The sequence below is a fragment of the Sapajus apella genome, unplaced genomic scaffold (genome assembly GCF_009761245.1).
Source record: "Sapajus apella isolate SASKATOON/1434 unplaced genomic scaffold, GSC_monkey_1.0 scaffold1, whole genome shotgun sequence".
In the NCBI taxonomy this organism is placed as follows: domain Eukaryota; kingdom Metazoa; phylum Chordata; class Mammalia; order Primates; family Cebidae; genus Sapajus; species Sapajus apella.
In genome coordinates this window covers 33,027,308-33,049,648 of record NW_022436941.1, presented here as the reverse complement: position 1 = coordinate 33,049,648, position 22,341 = coordinate 33,027,308, and the positions used below count along the sequence as shown (strand labels likewise).

General features: G+C 43.6%; 1 protein-coding gene and 1 pseudogene across 3 annotated transcripts in view; one reads left to right on the top strand and one right to left on the bottom strand.

Annotated features, from left to right (window-relative positions):
- Positions 1-2,431, bottom strand: part of EFNA5 (ephrin A5) — a 286,954-nt gene extending 284,523 nt beyond the window's left edge. Inside the window, exon 1 of one of the 2 annotated variants that reach the window (XM_032275007.1) lies at positions 1,992-2,431. In XM_032275007.1, the coding sequence (XP_032130898.1) occupies positions 1,992-2,116 (125 nt within the window). In that variant the 5' untranslated portion in view covers positions 2,117-2,431. The remainder of the gene's footprint in view (positions 1-1,991) is intronic. The other variant, XM_032275018.1, reaches the window with a different exon arrangement.
- A 1,481-nt stretch (positions 2,432-3,912) lies between these two features.
- On the top strand, positions 3,913-10,652 carry LOC116549434 (annotated as a pseudogene). The gene has a single exon (XR_004267873.1). The product of XR_004267873.1 is annotated as an actin, muscle-like (transcript).
- Positions 10,653-22,341: the final 11,689 nt, after the last annotated feature.

The following is a 22,341-nucleotide window of genomic DNA, read 5'->3' as shown; positions in this document are numbered from 1 at the left end:
AAGATAAAATGTCCTCAAACTAACTCAGACTAGCTTGACAGGTTAAGAAGGGGGGTTAGAGTAGGGGTGTTGCTGGTTCTTTCCGTTTTAACCCAGAAAGACTGGAACACCCAAGTATCCAAATAAATGAATGCCATGAGAAAAAGATCACACTGTGGAGTTTGGAGTGGGAAAGAAAAGACAATCAAAAGCAAAATATTCCAAATTCAACGAAACTATTTCAGTGTTGCTTTATTTAGTAAGGTGCTAAAGTTCAGAGATCCAATTTCTGCTTCGTATATGCTGCCTAATAAAGCGCAAACGGGGGGAATAAAACCAACCAATATAATGAGACTTGCTTTTAACACCATCACAACTGGAAAGCTTGCACTATTTGTCTTGTCAGCTTTAATAAAAGGCATCTCCTCTGGCAGGATGGCTTCTTTTTCTCTTTTCCTAATAGTGGTAAGTGGCATGTCAAAGAAGAAATCGCTCCCCATTCCACCACCCACCTCCAGGAGACCCTTGTTTTTTGAACCAAACTTTCAGTAATATCTGCACTCCTGTTCAGCGGTGCATTTAGGACTCGGGCTACCTGAGTAAGACTATCCTGGATTAGCAGGATTGGGGGAACTCCCTTTCGATTCTGTTACCCGCGGACTGCGAGTGGGGAAATCTTCCCATCTTCATTACTGACATTACTCAAGCAGGGAATCCCTCTCTTGCCTTCATGCCGAGGGGAGGCTGGAGGCAGGCGGAGAGAGCCTGCCGGAAAAATTAGAGGTAACCACCGACCCCCTCTCTCCTGGAACTTGGGGCGCGCAGCAACTCTAGGCTAACCCCTTGGCCTCCCACCTCTCTCTTCCCAACTTCCTCTCCAGCCCAGGGGAAAACCTGTGATTTTAATAAATAGTACCTAGGAGGGCACTGTGATCAGGACACAGCTGGAAGCTGGCCTCTGTCCCGGAGAAAGCATTGCTGTATGCGCCCAGCGGGGTCGACTTCTGTGTACAGGCCGGGAAACAATAAAGGTTCGGAACTGCTCCACACCTGGAGGATCCCGCCGGGCACTCTGGATAACCTTCCCACTCCACTTTCAGGGTCCGAAAACACGGGACGTCTGCGGCTGGCTGGTGTCCAGCACGCGCGCTAGGATGGCCCCAGGCGCCCACCTCTGGTCTCCCGCGTACCCGGCGGGCTTCGGGGACGCCAGCAAAACAGTTCCAGGTAACCGCGCGTTCCTCCGGCTGCACATCGCCAGGCCATAGCAAAGGGCTCCCACCTCCTGGTTGGGCCAACTCTGGCAGCTTGTTCCGCACACATGACGTAACCCGGTATTAGATCAAACTTTCTGGCACCTTGAACCCACTGGGGTGGGTGGAGGGATGGAGAATGTGGAAGAATCCTCTCCACTGCCAAGCGCGCCGGGCCCAGACTGACTCAGGGGCCGAATGATTTCCTCACACTTGAAGAGGAAAATAAAAGCCTAAAGCTTCCGCTTCCCAGCCCCCCTCACTTCCCCTAGCCCGTGCGCTCACTCTGCGCACACCGGGAAAAGAGAAGGAAAATTTTAAATTAAAAAAAAAATAAAAAACTTTGGGGGATGTTTGGCGGGTTCTCTGCGCAGTCCCTGCGGACCCACGTTCCAGGCAGGAGCTCCGAGCGGCGCACACGGGGCACTCCCCGCGCTGGGATCCGGATGCCCGCCAGCCTGCCGGGGCTGTGAAGCGAAGTCCCGACTCCCCAGCTCCCGCCCTTTTCCGAGTGTCCCCACGCTTGGCCGAAGCAGTTGGTCTGGGCAGCCCCAGGGACTCCCATGGGCACCTGGCCTTAACAAAGAGGGGCGCGACGCGAGCGCTTCCCGCCGACACCTCAAGCCATCAGCGCCCAGGCGACGCAGGCTCTGAGGGCGCGCGCAGCCCGTGGCTGGTGCGCGCCGTTCCCCGCCGCCGCTCCTTCCGCAGGGCCCCGAGGCCCGGCTAGCCCCGGCTCTCCGCCCCTTACTGGCTTACCTGGGGTTGCTGCTGTTCCAGTAGACAGCGTAGCGGTCGGCGACGGCCTTGGAGCCCGGGTCCTGGCTGAACACACACATCCAGAGCACCAGAAACACCAGCGTCAACATCTCCACGTGCAACATCACGCCTGGCCAGCGGCGGAGCCCCCGACGCGCCACTCCGGGGAGAGAGCGGGGATCCGTAGGGAGGGAAGAAAGGGACAGAGAGAAAGCGGTCGCCAAATAAATATGAATAAATAAAAATGAAGGTGGGCGAAAAAAGAAAGAGGCGCCCACCAAGCTGGGGAGAGGTAGGAGACCGAGAAGAAAAGGCAGTGGGGTAGGGGGAATAAAGACAAACTCGCACCCCCACTGGAGGGTTCAGGAGGAAAAAGGAATCACAAGATGGAGAGAAGCGTGCGTGTGTGTGGTGGCGGCGGCGAGGGCGGGGGAAGGGGTGCCAAGCTGTGTCTCGGGCGGCGGCGGCAGGCCGGTCACCCCGGGAGAGGGAGGTGCGCGCCGGGCCGGGCGGCTGCAGCGCGGGTCGGGGCAGGCGGCGGCGCGCGCTGCACAGTCACCGGGAGTTGCGCGCCGCAGCCGCGGGGAGACATACACCGGCCCGCCGGGCCCGGCTCAGCGTCGGCGCTGCGGACTACACACGGCTCCGCCGCCGCCTGGGGCCCTCGCACTGCGCCCCGCTTCGCTTCAAGTTACTTTGGCGGCCGGTGGGAAACTGCAGGAAGGCGACGTGCAGATGGGGGCTGCGCGCTGTGATCCCGGGAGTCTGAGAGCCCCTTTCCCCAGCCTCCTCTGTGCGTCAGCCGGGCGACCCCCGGAAATCTCAGAGGAGTCGTAGGTGCTGCGGTACCGGGCGGTGCGCTGAGAAGGGTGGGGATCCGGAGCCGCAAACCCAGCTCTGCCGATGTCCTGGAACTGGTTACGCGGCAGCTGCGCCGGCGAGAAGCGGTCTTGCCTCGAAAACCTCAAAGAAAAGTTTGGTTCTTCACGTCTGCAGCAGGTCCCTCGGCGGAGTCGGACCGCGGCGGTAGCAGAAGAGGGCACCCCGGGTGCCGGCAGAGCCTCGGGGATTTCTCGCGCGTGCTTTCTTTGACTGGATGTGGGTGCACCAGAGTGAATGAAGAGCAGAGGTTAAGAACCAGCCGGCCTGGCGGAGCTGGGATGCCCAAACCTGCAAGACGACGCCAACCCCACTGTTCGGCTGGAGAGCGGGAGGGGAAACAATCACTTTCAAATGGATCCCTCCAACTCCTGGATGGGCTGATGTCAGTCTCTGATCGCCTTCCGGAAGGGAGACTGAGCCCCCACACGCGCTGCCAAGAGCGGGGGGTGAGCTCTCAGAAGTGTCCCTGCGACTCCGGAGGGTCCAAGCCCAGCAACTTGTAGAGATGCATCAATCAGTTTGAAATGTGAAAAGAAAAAAGAGAGCGAGAGAAAGAGAGCGCACAAGCGAGTGGCACCTCCCCGATGACTACATCAGAAAACCTTCCCGATCCTCCCGCAGCTGCTCCTCTCTCCCTCCTTAGACACAGCAGCAACAGAGGTGAAAACCACCAACCGAATCCTAAAACCCCTACCCAGGCGGGAAAATAAATAAACTTGAGTGCAGCAGCAGCAGCACGAGCAGCCCTGGAGGGATTGAAACGACTGGCAAGAAGTGGAAAGGGTTTTGTAAAAGTCAGTTTTGCAAAAGAGGGGGGAAAAAAAGGAGAGAAAAAATGCTTTATGGGAAAAATCTCCTCGGGCACGCCCCCTCGTTAATGACTTGCGTGTAAAGCCGACAGCGGCGGCGACCCAGCAGCAGCAGCCTCAGGAGAGCGCGAGGCCGCGCGCGTGAACGTGGACGTGGGCGGGGGCTAGGGCTCCGCCCGGGCGTGTTGCGCGGGGCGCGGGGCTGGCAGGCGGGCGGCGCGAGTGCGGGTGTGAGCTCCGGACCGAGCAGGGGGAGGCGCCGCCAGCCCGGGCCCAGCCGGCGCTGCTGCCGCGGCGGCCCGGGTCATGTGGACTGCCTTCCTTTTTTTTTTTTTTTTTTTTTTCCTTCCATGCAGTTTACTTGGGAAAGGTGGGGTGGGGGCAGCTGGAGCAGCCAGTCAGGGAACAGCCTGCTGTTTGCTCACAGATTGGGGGTTTTTCCTCTCTTTACTCCAACCGGATTGGTTTGCTCCACGAGAAAGAGGCGTTTTCCTAATCTCCTCCCTTCCCCACGCCTCCTACCCCTTCCCCCCGCCCCACCTTCCAGAAACCTGACTAATTGAATTACTGGGAGTGCCGAGGCGCCCTCTCCTGCGCCCGAGCCCAGCAGCCACGTGTAACCCTTTGGGTGCTGAATTCCGTCTGGGTAAAGAAATAATTTGACATCTTTTTACCTGGGAGTAGGGTCTTTCGATTTTAAAGGAACCGGTGCCCACCCTTTGGCTGGAGAGCCGGCATCTGTCTCTGGGGCCACTCAGGTGGCGAATGGGCTGGAACGGAGCCTCAGGGAGTGCGCGTTCCTGTCAATCTCCCTCCGCTCCCTGAGCCGCACGCTGTCGGGCGCTGGGTGAACTGGAAATCTGAGAACCCCCTCCTGTGCCTTTCAGCCCTCCTCTCCCCGCTTGGAATTTAAAGATTGTTGGGCAGGAAGCAAGTTTTCTTTAAAGTGATGCTCTGAAAACACGTTTTTAAAAATCAGGCAAATCACAGTTTAAAGTGATTACAATTCAGTGCGAACCTTCCACAGAGAGGAAATGAATGCGGCAGACGAGCCCTTCAGAAATACCTCACACCTCTTCCATTTCAACCTGGTGGGTGATTTGCCGCCCACTCCCCAAAGAATAAACGCCTTTAACGAACCTGGTGCGGAAAGAAACTGGGGCCGGGGGCGGGGGATGAGAGAGGGAAAGCAGTTCCTTTATTGTTGGAAAAGGCCCCTCGGTCCTGAACTTCAAGGGCAGGTTTGCACTCCTGGGTCTTCAGACGCCACCGAAGCGCGATCTCCTGGCAGCGAGACTGTCCCAGCGCCTCGGAATGCGTCCCCTGTGGTCCAGCGCCCGGGGAGCGAGCCCAACGCCTGCCCTGCGGGGCCACAGGCCCCCGAGACCCGCCCTTGCGGGGTCTGCGGGCTCAGGAGCAGCGGTATTTTTCTCATGTTCTCTAGGGAGTTTGCTGCATTAGTGGGAAGGGCAGATCCCCAAGAGAAAAAAAGGCAGTTTAGTTTTGCTCCCACACCTGCCAGCTCTCCTTTTTACTTATTAGCCCAATAAAATCTAATCTCACGTTCTGCCTCCTGCGCCTTCCATTCTTCAGACTTGAGATTTCCAGGCGCTTCAGAGCTGTTTGGAAGCGTCCAGACGCCCTCCAGTGGTGGGCCTGCAGTCCGCACCCAGCAGGGGCATTGCCTGCAGCTCAGGCCGGATCGAATTTGATGGAAAATCTAGGGCTACGACCAATAAAGACTTGAGAGGAAAAGAAACAGTTCATAGAGGCACGGAGTTACCAAGATGTTATAGGCTCTTGGCTAAAAGTTGGGTCGTTTTTCAATTACAGTAATATTTCCTATCTGAAGAGATCCCGAAATCGTCCTAGGAAAGTAACTTACGTTTTGTGACTAGATAACAAATTGCAATCTGTACAATAATGGACTCTACCACAAACCAACCATCTGCCTAATTATTAAAAATTGAAATTCAGAATGTCGACACAAATGCTCCTGCGTCATCTGTATGTTTCACAAAGTTCCAGCAGTGAGAAAAAAATGGGAAAAGTTAAGTAAGAGAACCAACGGATAAGCTTTTATTTTTCAAACCAAATTTTCAGTTAAAATGTTATTTACTTTTTTCGCTGGTCTGTAATCTTGCTGATGTTCAAGTTCTTGGCTCATTTTAGGGTGTGTCTGTTTTTTCTGGTGCAGGAAAGATGGATTTCTTTCCTTAGCTTTTCTGATAGTGGCTCTAATAGGTGCTCGTATGACAGACGCAGTTTTGCAGGAAATATTCTGGACGCTTTTAAGAGATATGTGTATCTTTAGAAAAAAAAATCATGACTCCTGTCTTGGGTAAAATGCTGATCCTCACTGAAGAGTCTTTTTAGTCAGGAAACTATCAGGTAACAGGGAGCTAGCAAGCTGGCTTCCTGTGGCATTAAAGCCAAAAAAAGGTGAAGAAAAAGAAACGGTATCCGCTCATTTCCCATTTGAAATACATACAACCAAATGGGAAAAATCAAGGCATCGGAAAAATATGGATGTCCTAATATTTTAAATATCTCTTGTTCAAAGTTTGAATAGTCCCATATTAAACAGAAAAACAAAAAAAGCATACATTGTGGTCTTCCTTAAAGTGATTCATAGGATTGGAATAACATGTTGAAATTTGCAGCTGTTCATAACATAACTCGAATGTCTACATGAAACAATTCATAAACCTAAATCAAATTATTCTGGAATTATGTGCCTAAGTCATTATTGGTATTGAAATTACTAGGCGGCTGGATGATAGATATAGTAAGTCCTTACTTAATGTCAGGGATAGGTTCTTGGAAATTGTGGCTTTAAACGAAGTGGCATATATAAGGAAACCTATTTCACCATAGGCTACTTGATATAAACAAGAGTTAAATTCTTGTGCATATCTCAGTCACAAAAACATCACCAAACTTCCAGATAAAGGCCAAAACATTTCTAATGTTAAACTTTGAAATAAATGTGAGCTAGACATACACTTGAGAAAGATTGATAAAAACAAGTAAAATCATCTAACCAATTTTTCCAGTTCAGGATTGCGGGTGGCCAGAGCTCAGGGCTCAAGGAGGGAAGTAACCCTGGACAGGATCCCGGGGTGCACTAACACTCACACCCACACTCACTCATACTGGGAATATTTAGACATGTGCACAGCTTACACACCACCTAGCAAGCACAGCTGTGGGATGTGGGAGGAAACCAGAGTACCTGGAGAAAACCCACACGGACCATGGGGAGAATGTGCAAACTCCACACGGACAGCGGCCATGGCCTGGAATAGATTTTTTTTCTCATCACTATTATGACAGAGTGACGTTGAACCAAACGGCGTTGAGGACCTGCTGTACTTGAATAGACTTTGAAGGGCCAGATTATTAACTGTACACTTATGTTAGATAATGTGACTTTGTCTCTTCAGGGAAATATTCATGTGATTTAAATTTATACAAATCAGCATTATATGAAATGATTTTATTATAATTCTCCCAGTGTCACAGAAGCAATGACTTTTAAATGCCTTTAAATGACCATTAGAATACAAGTATTTTGCCAGGTATAGAAGCAGATGAATGTATAACAGAAAGAAAACAGCAAGAACCTAACAACATGGAGTCAAAAAAAAAATGCAGAGAGTGTTCGAATGCTTTGAGTTTGACAAGACAGTGTTATAGGGAGCTGAGACCTGAAAAAACAGGTTGGTAATGGACTATAAAAGGGCTTATCTGCAATTCTAAGAATGTTTCCATTTAAAGCTATAGGCCACTGGGTGCATTGGTGGTTTTAAAGCAAGTACCATTGAAGAAACAATTTATATGCCTCAAAACACAAATAGGAATTTAGGTATTTAATTTTTTGAACTACCTTGATCAGTGTTCTAAACTTGGCTACAAATGAGAATCACCTACAGAGCATTAAGAAAAACAAACAACAAAACACACACACGCGCGCGCACACACACACACACACACACACACACACACACACACACACAATCCCAGGGCTCCACTCCCTGTTTTAGTTGGTTATAACGGAGGGGGACTTGGGATCTACAATTCTTAAAAGCTCTCCAGGGAATACTAATGAGCATAGAGGATTAAGAACCACTGATCCAGGTAATTTGTTTTTACTTAACTACTTTAATATTTCAGGCAAAAGTAAGTTCTGCGCTTATTTATCCGGAGAACTAGCCCAACTCACAATTAGGCCAGAATATTGAAACTTTAGACAATTTCATGATCTCTACTAATGTGAAGTGATACTGATACTTTTAAATAATTTTTATGTGGCACAAAATTATATGTGAGTGCCATCTCCAAGATGTGGTTGCAGGGCAAAGCTTAAATATGGATTAATCTTCTTTCTTAGACTAGTTTTTAATTTGAATTAGCTGCCACCAGGTAGAATTAGAGTTCTGTTTCCTCAGGTGTCTGGACAAATAAATGAAATAAGCTGGCAAATCAAATTCCTCAGTCCATAGACTAAACAACTCTTAATATGGCAGATAAATTAGAACTAGTATCTAGAAGAGATAATAAAGGAAATAAACTGGAGAACAACAATTAAATAAATAATAATTAAACATAAAGCTTTCTAACAGAAGACTAACATAATGGTATTTAAGCTAACCCTGCTATTTTCCTAGAACATTTAGAATAAATCCTGAAGCTCCAAGAAGCTCGGATCCCATCACCAAAATGTGACTCAGCTGTCCTGCCCACAGACTGAAGTTGCCAATAAAGCACTCTCCCCTCCCTACCTTTTTTTATAACAAGTTCCTAAGAATCTTCAGAAATAACTCTTTGCTGGCTTTTCTCTCCTCAGAGACTTTAAGAAAAGCTCCTTTTCTATTCCTGATCTAGTTATCTCTTCTGTGTACAATCTGAAAAAAAAAAAAATCTGTAGAGTACCACATCTCTCCTTTCAGTCCTGTGACCTTCAACTTCCGTCATGAATTTTCTCCCTTTTCCTCATTCTCCCTTTCCTTTTCTGGGATTTGCTGAAGTTCATTTCCTTAAATCTACAGAGAAACAGAAGCAGTTTAGCAAGTTGCTGCAATATCCTGAAAGAGGCATTTAAAAATGCTTTCATTTATGAACTTAGTCTATTTGTTGTTTTGCTCATTTTAAAACATATTTTAAATAAAACCAACATAGCAAATTTCTTAAACACACAGAACTTTCATCAGTCGTTTTGGTAAACAACATAAACCATATAATTAGTCACATATGTAAATATATGTTATGTTTCCATGTATTACAAATGCATATGTGCTCATATGTAATTTTTTTAAAAAAGCAAGCAAGGACTGGTTGATGTAACCAATTTCCACATCACTTTTCATTATCTAGATTTCAGGATATATACCATACGTACAGTTAGGTGACCAGTTTTCAACCATAAAGCTTAAATTGGTAAGTAATTTTATTCCCATAAGCCATTTTCAGGTTGTCTTTTACTATCAAAATGTGTATATACATTCTACTTCTCTGTATTTCCCTTTTCAGATTTTTTAATTAAAATTACCAAATAAAGTTTATCTGTATTTTACAAATCTAAAAGATCCATCAGAATAAAGTACATTGTCCTGGTTGAGTGTGGTGGCTCAAGCCTGTAATCCCAGCACCTTGGGAAGCCGAGGATCACTTGAAGCCAGAAGTTCAAGACCAGTTGGGGCAACATAGCGAGACTTTGTCTCAGAAAATATTCTTAAAATTAGCCAGGTGTTGGCATCGTGATGGACTCCGGTGATGGGGTCACCCACATTGTGCGCATCTATTAGGGGTATGCCCTCCCCCACACCATCCTGCATCTGGACCTGGCTGGCTGGGACCTTACCACCTCATGAAGATCCTCACCAAGCTACTGCTTCACCACCATGGCTAGCGGGAAACTGTGTGTGACGTCAAGGAGAAGCTATGCTACCTTGCCCTGTACTTCGAGCAGAAGATGGCCATGGCAGCCTCCGGTTCCTCCCTGGAGAAGAGCTATGAGCTGCCCCACGGCCAGGTTATCACCATCCGCAACAAGCAGTTCCGCTGCCCTGAGGCACTCTTCCAGCCTTCCTTCCTAGGCATGGAATCTTGTGAATCTCTGCATCCACGAAACTACCTTCAACTCCATCTTGAAGTATGATGTGGACATCTGCAACGACCTGTACGCCAACACAGTGCTGTTTGGTGGTACCATCATATACCCTGGCATCACCGAAATGATGCAAAAGGAGATCACCGCCCTGGTGCCCAGCACAATGAAGATCAAGATCATTGCTCCTCCGAGCGCAAGTACTCTGTGTAGATGGGCGGCTTCATCCTGGCCTGGCTGTCCCCCTTCTGGTAGATGTGGATCAGCAAGCAGGAGTACCACGAGTCCAGCCCCTCCGTCATCTACTGCAAATGCTTCTAGGCGGACTGTGATTTAGTTGCATTACACCCTTTCTTGACAAAACCTAACCTGCGAAGAAAACAAGATGAGATTGGCATGGCTTTATTTGCTTTTTTGTTGTTTTGGGTTTTTTTGTTTTTTGTTTTTGGCTTGACTCAGGATTTAAAAACTGGAACGGTAAAGGTGACAGTAGTCAGTTGGAGCAAGCATCCCCCAGAGTTCTATAATGTGGCCCAGGACTTTGATTGTACACTGTTCTTTTTTAAAATAGTCATTCCAAATATCGTGAGATGCATTGTTACAGGAAGTCCCTTGCCCTTCCAAAAGCCACCCCTCTTCTCTCTAAGGAGAATGGCCCAGTCCTCTCCCAAGGCCACACAGAGGAGGTAATAGCATCACTTTTGTGTAAATTATGTAATGAAAAATTTTTAAAATTATGCCTTAATACTTTATTTTATTTAATCTTTTATTTGGAAAGATTTTAGCCTCTGTGGCTACCCCTTTTTTGTCCCTCAACTTGAGATGTATGAAGGCTTTTGGTTTCCCTGGGAGTGGGTGGAGGCAGCCAGGGCTTACCTGTACACTGACTTGAATAGTTGAATAAAAGTGAACACTAGTTGAATAAAAGTACATACCTTAAAAATGAAAAAAAAAAAAAATAGCCAGGTGTTGGTGGCACATACTTGTACTGCCAGCCACTCAGCTGAGGTGGGAGGATCTCTAGAGCCCAGGCATTCAAGGCTGCAGTGAGTTATGGTCACACCACTCCAGCCTGTATGACACAGGAAGGCCCTGTCTCTAAAAAATGAAAATATATACATTATGTTTTAAAAAATATACTCTCCTGAATTGTTCTTTGCAAATTCTTAAATAGCATACTATATTCCTTGCTTAAAATAATACATATTACCATGAATGTATATTAACAAAGAAAATAAATGTTTGTACTTATGTTTTATTATAATGATAATCATAGACATCTACAGCATTACTTATTTTTAGAGAAGGATTCTAAATAGAATATTCAGAAACAAAGTTAATTTGTACTTTTTTTCTGCAATCAAACTAATAATTAGGATATGTTTTTCCCAACAGGGAAAAAAAAAAAAAAAGCACGTAACTATGTATTTTTGTATTCTTTTGCTTGCCTAGAACCTTCCAAAGGCTAATAATATTTTTTTAAATTTTGTTGATACACACACACAGCACATCTGTAATGAGCATATAGACAGAGAGACAGCATACGATAGAGAAAGAACTTATTTTTCAATCAATTTTCACCAAATATTTTCATCAACTTCTGTGGGAATTCTACTTGAAGATGAATAGAGGATATAACCTTAGTCAGTAAGCATGATCAGATGAGATAGGAAATGCTGTTTCTACGCCCCGGTTTTAGCTTTGGCTTTACTTTTTTCCTCCCTCCAGATCTAAACTGGCTAAGCAAAGTGAAGTGTAGAATTATGGCAAACTAAGATCTTGTTTCCTCATATTATGTGTATTTTTTTTTAGATAAAAGACTTATTTAGGGGGATTTTGATGTTAGTTTTTGAGTCTGGGAAAAATTGCTCTCCTACTGCAGATTTATAACTCTAGTCTGAGACTTCTAAATGCCTTATGCCAAAATTGTAAATTTTATTGTGATGCTGGTAAGTTACAGTTTAAGGTATAATTTTTTTAAAAGCATTTCATCTTGTAGTTTGGGATAATAGTTTTAGAGCTAGTCTCTATAGAAACCATTTTAACTTATGATCTTAGAACGTCAGGTAATAATGCAGAGGATTATTGGCCAAAACTTTTTTTAAATGAGAAATATTTTACTGAATTGACTCTTTCTAAACTCAAGTCTGGAGAGGAACATGTGCTCTTAAGATGACTACCTTTTAATCAGAGATTATCACTTTCCATTTCCATTAGTCTCTCTTTTTTTGGCATGTGATGTATGCTAAATTAAATAGGATTTATTGGTTCAGCTAGATTCTGAATTACCCTCTTTTCCTGTGGATTAGGAGAGAGCATTTTTAGCCCTTTTCCTTGAAATCCATCAGGATCTTTTATGTGGACTATCTAGTATTCTGCACGCTTCCAATGCTTAATAAATATTACATTACAATATTAGCATAATAATAAATCATCTTAAAGTTCTACGTGGGCTATTGAGATCCCATTCAGTTTGCGCCAAGACATCAAAAAGTTTTATTTTCTCTATATGCATGCAAAATAATTTAAAACTTCCCCTTCCATGAAATGTCCTTGCATCCATAAGTCTACATGTTACATAGTGAAGTGGTAAAGTGTGTATCATCTTCCAGTTACGCTTTTAACTTGTTTGATATATTCTGGGCCTGAATTTGCCATTTTAATAAGAGACAGTTTAAAATTGGGCAGACAAAATGGAAATAGCACCATTTGTCAAGTAAATGTTATTTTCCCAATGGCAATTCTGAAATTTTTATACAAGATTACCAGGCCAGCAGCTAGATAGTGTTTCTTGCCATTAAGAAGTTCTGCTTTGTCTATGATCGGTCATGTCACACAGACCTAGAGTAACAGCCACTGAAAACATGAGAATTTTCCTTAGAGTTACAGAAACAAAAATGAAGTAGAAAATGATTTCATTAACACAATTTCATCCTCACTGGTTGCTTTAAGGAAGGTCCTAGTTTGAAACTGCCATCAAGGAAAGGAATAAAAATATTTTCCTTCCAAAGGTAGTGTTCAAATATTGTACATTTTATCTACCTATATATAAAAATGATGGATTATCTGTGGTAGATAGCAAAAATGGCCAAAATCACCTCCTTACAGTGTAATTTTGCAGTTAGTCCCCCTCCCTATCAATAGATAGCGTTGTGTTTTTTTACCCTTTAAATTCTGAACTGATGTTGTGACTTGCGTTGGCTAACAGAATGTGGCAAAAGCAATGCTGTACCAATTTTGAGCCATGCCTCAAGTAGTCTTCAAGCATTCCTCTAGGAATGCTGTCCAGTTGCCATGCAGACAAGCCTGCCATTAGGCTTGTCTGCAGGTGGCTGCCTATAGAAAGATGCATGAAGAAGCCCAGTTGAGACTAGAAGAACTGTGGCCCAAAGCCCAGCCTAAACAGTCAATGGTTCTTGTAAGTCCTTACATTTTGAGGTGGTTTGTTGTACAGCAACAAATAACAAATTCATTTTCTTCTTACATTATTGAAAATAAAACTTTGAATATTATTTAGCTCAAATTTTGTTATCCTTTTTATTACTGAATTACTTTGTGTTAAATTTGTAATTGGTAATCACAACTTTCCAAATATGTCTAACAGAAATGTTTGTTTCTGCTACTTTATAAATTCCATAGGGAGACTTTGTCTTCAACACAAGCCTTACATGGAACCCTAAATGAATACAATTAACATTCAGGCTTTTCTGATCCTCTTTGGATAATGTCATTTGGTTAGAATAGCAAACCTGAGCAGATGATTTATCCAGAGGTGATTCTTTTTCTAAAGTGGTGTCCAGCAAGAAAAATGAAATGGTAAAATCCAAGGAAGCTATGTTTAGCTTCAACTCAAATCTCCGCATCACTCACTACTATTGATTTAACATCATGGCACCTCCATATTTCAGCAGGAGGATCTGCCACAAGACAGAAACTATAGTGACCCTGTAAGGGTCATCTTGCTGTCAACTTCAAATTATAACATCTCTGCTCTTGGCTGTCAGCCATGGCAGGCCCAGGAAGGTACAGCTCTCTTTCTGTAGATGGAATAGATGTATTTCAAGGAAGTGAGATATAAAGGGAAATATGTGTCAAATCTCATCTTCCTGTAAAGTTCTAAAATGGGAGGAAGGTTTTGTCAGTGTCCCTTACGTGCAGTCCCCAGGTCTGTTTACTACTAGCCCAGGTTTACTCATCCAAGTTTCTAACATGTGCCACCTAGGGTGGAGGCTAATCCACAAACTCCAAGTCATCATTTCAGCTTTCACTGCATTTTCTTCCTCAGCAGCAACTGAACCATTGGCTACCCTCCCTTCTTCCTTTGGAGTGTGTTACTTCACACTTGCAGAGTTCTGTTTTTATCCCCAACTGCTTTTTTCCACCACTTCATCTGTCACTCACAGCCCAGGTACAGGCACATAGTATACAATAATTATTTGTGAAATGAATAAATACATAGTACCCATTCCTTAAATATAGGTGTTTTTCTTTAGACTCCTTTACCAACATGATCTTCTTTAACAATTCCAACCACAGTTACAGCTCCAATTATGGGTTTTTGCGTGTGTGTGGCTGTCTCCCAACCTCGGCTCTAGGAGTTACTGCCTGCCACTATCAGGACCATCTCCCCTGCCTCCACCTCCTGGGTTCAAGTGATTCTCCTGCCTCAGTCTCCCCAGTAGCTGGGATTACAGGTGTCCACCACCACTCCTGGCTAATTTTTTATAGTTTTAGTAGAGATGGGGTTTCACTATGTTTGCCAGGCTGGTCTCAAACTCCTAACCTGGTGATCTGCCCTCCTAGGCCTCCCAAAGTGCTGGGATTACAGGTATGAGCCACTGCACTCGGCTCTGGTTGAGTTTTCCCCATCACTGTACTGATACCTCAAAGACAGCAAGTCCCAAAACTGCATCTATTCATTCAACAGACCTAGCTGCCCTGCTCTGGGCACCCCTGCTCTCCAGCATGGCAAGATCAGAATAAAATCCCCCACCAGTTCCCAAATGAGAACTTCTAGCTGACAGGCCTGATAAAGCAAAGGACTCAGTATTCTGTCAAGGAATGTAAAAATACATTTTTCAAAGTTTGATTTCTGTATCAAATTGCCTCCTAACTGGTCTCAACCATGTAATCTTATATCTGTCCAATGTCTATTCCATTCTGCAATCAGATTGATCTATTCCAAAGGGTAATCCAGATGCCATCCTCCACCACCATTTAGATGCCTTTCCATATCTTTCCAAATAAAGATAAAACCCTTACCATGGATACCAAAGCCTGGCCAAGCTGATTCCTGCCTTCCTCTGACCTCTCTTCATAGAATTTTTTCCCACATCAATAACTGCAGCCACCCTGGCCTTCTGTCACATCTTCGAAGAAGCCACGCAGCTCCTTGTCTCCAGGTCTTTGTTTATGCCATCTCCTCTGTTTGAAACATTTAGTGTCCTGCGTGGTTAACTTATATTCCTCCTTCAAACCTCAGCTCAGATGTCACTTCCTTGGTCAAATCTCTTCTTGCCCCAGAGAATGGACCAAGACTCCTCTAAATAACTACAATGCACTGAGGTCATTTTCTTTATACCACCTGTGCCCTGATTGAAATTCTGTATTTGTTTGACTATTTCATCTGTTTCCTCTTCTAGTTCAATTGCTTTCCATTATCCCTCCAAAGCTTAGCATTGTGCACAGCATGTAGTAGGCACTCTATAAATATATATTGAATGAATGAATAAATGAATGAGTGTGCTAGTACCTTACACTGTGTGTTCCCTTGTGGTTGCTATTAGGAACCAGATCTCAGCATTATACAAAAGGCAGGGGAGATAAGAGGGAGGGATAGTCAAGTGTCTCTCAAAATATTTGGAAAAGGATTTCCCTTAGAAAGTTTAAACAGAGAGGCTCAACACAATAGACCCCAGCAGAGAGATACAAAACCCACCTTAAAGAAATACTTGCAACCTAGATCCAGATCTAACTGAAAGTCTTTCCATTTCTAAAAAAGGAATGTGATGACCTCAAAGGGAACCAGTCAGAAATGGAGCAAAGAAAACAAATTTACCTGAGGCAAATTCATAGTTTTCATTCCTGAATACTCCAGGAAAGTGGTATTTGGGCAAGTTGACAGGTAAATCCAAATTATGGATGGTTCCGCCTAACTGTCTCAACATAATACCATTAAACATTTATGTCACATAACATCCCCCTTATACTGATGCCACAAAACAACCTGTTAATAATTTGCCTTCAATGTGGTTTGCTATTCACTCATTCATTCATTCATGTATTCATTCACAAACATACAAAATAATTTATTCATTAATTAATTTATTGAGAACAAGTATATTCTGATGTGTGCCATGTTTTTAGGATATAACAACAAGCAATACCAAGCTGTTCCCTGACTTCATAGAGCTTATATTACAGTCTAACAGGCAGCACAGACAATTAAAAAAGCAATTTATTATAAAAGTGTTGGATCCTATTGTGAACTAATGCTGCCTGCCTGCTTGACATTCTTAAGTTGGAGGACTTCTTCTCCCATCTTTCAGATGCTAGTGAACCTATCCATTGCCATGACCTGGCACCCTGCAATACCACCACAGCCCTATCACCACTACAGGGGAGAGTATGTTAATAAATTAGGCCTTTCAGGGTCCTCGTTGAGATTTGTAAATGGAGCTAGTATAGCAAGAGCTGTCCTCTTTTGGGATTTTAACTTATGTGGATATAGGTTTGAGCAATAGGTAAGTACGTTTCCTAAGCTGGGGAGTAGGGTTGCCAGTGTTGACAAATAAAAATAGAAGATGTCATCATTCATGCAATCAGGAAACACTTATTGGGCACCTACTATATGCCAGGCACTATTCCAGGAGCTAGGAATTCATCAGTGAACCAGATTAAAATCTCTGCCCTATGGAGCTTACTTTCTAGTAGAGGGAGAAATTAATAAGCAAGATTAATCGGTAAAATATATGATACACTAAAGAGTAATACATACAGAGGAAACAATCATGCAGTGCAAGGTAATAGGCAGTTTCTGCTTGGGGAGAGGGCTGCAATCTTAGAGCCAGAAGACAGGGAAGGCCCTTCTGAGAAGATGACATTTGAGTAAACACCTCAGATGGGTAAGGGAACAGCTACACTAATACGGGAGACAGCTATAGCTGGTCCAGGCAAAGAAAACTGCAAGCACAGTGGCTCTGAAACAGAAGAGTGCACAGAGTATCTGGGGAACAGCAAGAGGCCACAGTGACTGGGGAGAGCCTGTAAAGGAACAAGCAGAAGTATAATATCCTAGGAGTAGCACAGGCCAGATCATTTAGGCATCATAAGCCTTTGTCAAAACAGACTTTTAAAGTCCAGAACGAACTGGGCACGGTGGCTCACACCTGTAATCCCAGCACTTTGGGAGGCCGAGGTGGGTGGACCACCTGAGGTCAGAAAGGTGTTTAAAACCAGCCTGGCCAACATGGTGAAACCCCATTTCTACTAAAAATACAAAAAATTGCCAGGCGTGGTGGCTGGTGCCATAATCCCAGCTACTAGGGAAGCTGTGGCAGGAGAATTGCTTGAACCTGAGAGGCAGAGGTTGCAGCAAGCTGAGATCATGCCATTGCACTCCAGCCTGGGCAACAAGAGTGAAACTCCATCTCAAATAAATAAATAAAGTCCAGAATGAGGGGAAAGAGTGAGGAGTTCAGAGCTGAGGATCAGACTTAGGTCTAATGGGATCATTCCAGATGCTCTTCTGAGATTCCATGGCAAGGCAGAAGCATAGAGCTTCTAATACTGTAATCTAATAACGTAAACTAATTACATTAGTTATAGGTAAGTTCTGCTGGTCAGGATTTCGAGATTACTATATACTTTTATACTTTTAATTCATTAGTTCTTTTCTTTCCTTAGGACCACTTAACTTTGTTTTTTTGGGGAGGTTTTTTTGTTTGTTTTTGCTGTGTTTTGTTTTGTTTGAGAAAGAGTCTTGCTCTGTCACCCAGGCTGGATTGGAGTGGCAGGTTGACAGGTAAATCCAAATTAAAGATGTCTATGTAGTCAAGACACAATCTTGGTGCACTGTAACCTCTGCCTCCCAGGTTCAAACAAGTCTCCTGCCTCAGCCTAGAGAGTAGCTGGGATTACAGGCACCCACCACCACACCAGGCTAATTTTTGTGTTTTTAGTAGAGACAGGGTTTCACCATGTTGGCCAGGCTGGTCTCAAACTCCTGACCTCAGTTGATGCGCCCCCCTCAGCCTGCCAAACTGCTGGGATTACAGGCATGAGCCACCGTGTCTGGCCTGGTACCACTTGACTTTGAAGCCCAACAATGTACAGTTTGGAGCTGAAGAAATGGCACTAAAGATACCTGAATACCAGTAAATGGCCCTCTCTCCCGGATTTTAACTTTAGAGGCATTCATAAATCAAGAGGGGAGATTTTAAACATCATCCTTGTCTCTTGATATCTTAAGTTAAAAAAGCAATGTTTCTGCAGCCACAAGGGAACTTAACGTCTGGTTCCTATGCAGGTGAATTATGGCTTAAGAAATAATAAAAAAAATTTGAATTACTAAATGACTTACATTGAAAAAAACAAGAAGGGAGGAAAGATGCATGAGCTTAGAGAGAGGATTTTATAATGTACTCGAGTCTACTCAATGATAAATGTACATAATTAATCATACACACCATTTTGGCAAATGATATTTTTAAATGATAGAGGCAATTATCTGTACAATTACATATGCACAGGAATGCATTATTATCTGACTTTCAACAGGCAGTCTACCTTACAGAATAGGTAAAGAAGAGACGTACCTAATTTAGCATCCTAGTTTGTAACCTCAATCTAATGAGGACAGTTTTTAGTGATTAGAAGATGTTGAGAAGAGGAATGTAATAATAGCAACTTCATGATTCTACTACTAATACCTTTGTGAAACTATTTAATCACTTATCATTTCCATTTTGCACTGTAAAATATAGGTTACATATTCTTTCTTCCTCTCTAATGAAATATAATTTTCTAAATACCCTTTCAATAAATGTTTTAGAAACAAATTGAAAGATTTGTGGAAACAATGAAAGAATTTTGCTACTCTCTCCAGGTGATATTAAAGTGAGAGAAAATTACATTGACTACAGTAACCAATAATCTCTTTTCTAACCTGATAGAATGAATTTATACTCTCTGCGATTTCTTCAGCTTCATGGTCTTATCTTATAAGGCAGTATGGTGTAGTAAAAAGAGTTCAGTCTGGAGTCAGACAAATGTAGTTTCAAATCCGGCTCTGCAACTAACTGTGCTCCTAACCTTGAGCAAGTTACTAAACATTGCTAAGACTTAAATTTATTTTTAATAGTGAGGCTAATCAGATCAATCTTGTAAAATATGCCATGGGCAGTACATAATACAATAATTTCCAGGTATCTGATCTAATGTTAGGGATGCAACACATATTCAATACAGTCTGTATTATTAATGTTAGGTCCTCCCCCTCACCCAGGTTCTTTAATATCTTCCCAAAATAAATCACAATGCCATTCTATCATTCACTCATTCTACCAATGTGTATTGAGTACCACACATACATACAAGATATCAGTACATAAATAAATGAGTGATTTTGGATGTAAGTAAGGAAAAGATAAATTATTCAGAAAATGGCTTTGAATGACTGGTTAGCAATTTTTATCTTTAGGTTTGATGGTCTAAAACCATGTTGTTCCATACAAAAGCCATTAGCCACATGTGACTATTGAGCATTTGAAATATGGCGATTTTAAATGGAGATGTTCTGAAAATATAAAATACACATCAGATTTTGAAAACTCCGTATGAAGAAAGGACTGCAAAAATCTCTCATTAAAATTTTTTTTGAATTGGTTACATGTTGAAATGGAAATATTTTGTATATACAGTTGACTATCAGTATCCACAGGGGATTAGTTTCAGGAACACTACAAATACCAAAATCTACAGATATTCAAGTCCCTTGTATAAAATAGTATAGAGTTTCTATATAACCTAAGCATATTCTTTCTAGATCAGTAATAATATCCAATAAAATATAAATACTATATAAATAGTTGATATACTGAATTGTTTTTTATTTGTGTTATTTTTAATTGTTGTTTTGTTATTTTTATTTTTAAACTAAATATAGTTTTAGTTTAAAAAAATATTTTTGATCCATGGTTGGTTGAATCCACGGAGGCTGAACCTCTGGACACAGAGGGCTAGCTGTATTCAATTAAATAAAATATATTACTAAAATAAATTTTATCTCATTCTTTTTGCTTTTTCAACGTGAGTACTATAAAAATTAAATATTTTTTGCCCACATTTGCAGCTTGCATTACGTTTCTATTAGGCAGTGCTGGTGTCAACATTAAATACCTTATAACAAGAAAGGAGCGAAAAGGAAAAGAAAAAATCTTTAAGAACTAGAAGATGGAGAGAGGAGGTGGAGCAAGTTGGCCAAATAAATACTTCCACCAGTTGATCACCCCCACCCCCACCTTTAGGGATACCAAAATGAACAACTATCCACACAACAAAGCACCTTCATAAGAACTAAAACTCAGGTAAGCGATCACAGTACCTGATTTTAACACCATATTGAGGTAAGAGGCACTGAAGAGGGTAAGAAAGATAGTCCTGAATCACTCACACCACTCCTCCACCATCCCCCAGTAGTGGCCATGTGGCACAGGGAATCTTGCAGGAAGGAGAAGGCAGGGACCGTATTAGTACTCAGTGTTGCCCTGTCACAGCAGAAAGGAACATGGGCAGAACTCAGCCGGCACCCACAGAGGGAGCATTTAGGCCAGCCCTAACCAGAGGCAAACTGCCCATCCCAGCAGCCAGAACCTGAGTTCTGGCTAGCCCTGTCACTACAGGCTAAAATACTCTGGGGTTCTAAATAAACCTGAAAGGCAGCCTAGGCCACAAAGACCACAATTCCTGGTCAAGTTCTGGTACTGTGTTGGGCTCAGAGCCAGTGGACTTGAGGGGCACACAACGTAGTGAGACACCAGCTGAGGTGGCAAGGGAGTGCTTGTGTCATTCCTCCCCCAACCCCAGGCAGTGCAGCTTACAGCTCTGGAAGAGACTTCCTCCTTCTGCCTGAGAAGACAAGAGGAGAGAGTACAGAGGATTTTGTCTTGCAACTTGGATACCAGCTCAGACACAGTTGAATAGGGTACCAGGCAGAGTCCTGAGGCACTCATTCCAGGTCCTAGCTCCTGTGTGGCAATTCTGGATACACCCTGGGCCAGAAGGGAATCCACCACCTTGAAAGGAAATACCCTGTCCTGTCAGGATTTATCACCTGCTAACTAAAGACTTCTTCATCTCTGAATAATCAGCAGTGATAGCCTGGCAGTATTCACTAGAGGCCTTGGGTGATTCTCAAAACCATGTGGTTTGAGGTGTGCCCCAGCAAATTCCCAGCTGTGGTGGCCATGGGGAGAGACTCTTTATGCTTGAGGGAATAAGAGGGAAGGGTAGAGGGGACTTTGTCTTGCAGCTTCGGTACCAGCTCAGTTACAAGTTTGTGGTATACAATGGGGTAGAACACCAAGCAGACTCCTGGGGTCCCTGATTCCAGACCCTGGCTCCTGAATGACATCTCTGCACCCACAAGGGGCTGATTTGCTGTCCTGAAGGAAAGGACATAAGCCTGGCTGGATTCACCACCTGCTGATAATAGAGTCCTTGGTCCTTGAGTGGAACATAAGCAGTAGCAAGGCAGTTGACACTAAGGGTCTTGGGGTAGACCTAGCTCTATGCTGGCTACAGGTCTGACCCAGCAGTCCCAGTGGTGGTAAACATAAAAGTGCCTGGGTCACCTCTCCCCCAGCTTCAAGCAGCTCAGTACAAAGAAGGACTCTGTTTGTTTGGGGGAAAGTAGGGAAAGAGAACAAGAATCTGCCTGATAATCCAGGGAATTCTGGATCTTCCCTAAGACCACCAAGGCTGTACCTCTACGAGTCTGCAAGAGTCACAGCATTACTGGGCTTGGGGTGGCCACTAATGCAGAGATGGCTACAGTGACCAAAGACTTAGATCACAACGCCCAAGTTCTTTCAAATACTTGGAAAGCCTTCCAAAGAAGAATGGGTACAAACAATCTCAAGGTGCAAAGGCTATGATAAATATCTAATTCTTCAACACCCAGACACCAATGAACATTCACAGCATGTTTACTAATGCACATCTAGGAAAACATGACCTCACCAAAGAAAATTAATCAGGCACCAGTGACCAAACCCAGAAAGACAGAGAGTTGGCCTTTTAGAAGGATTCAAAATACTTGTTTTGAGGAAACTAAATGATATTCAAGATACCACAGAGAAGGAATTTGGAATCATATCAGATAAACTTAAGAAAGAGGTTGAAATAATTTAAAAGAATCAAGCAGAAATGCTGGAGCTGAAAAACGCAGCTGACACACTAAAGAATGCATCAGAGCCTCTTAACAGCAGAATTGATCAAGCAAAAGCAATAATTTGTGAGCTCAAAGACAGGCTATTTGAAAATACATAGT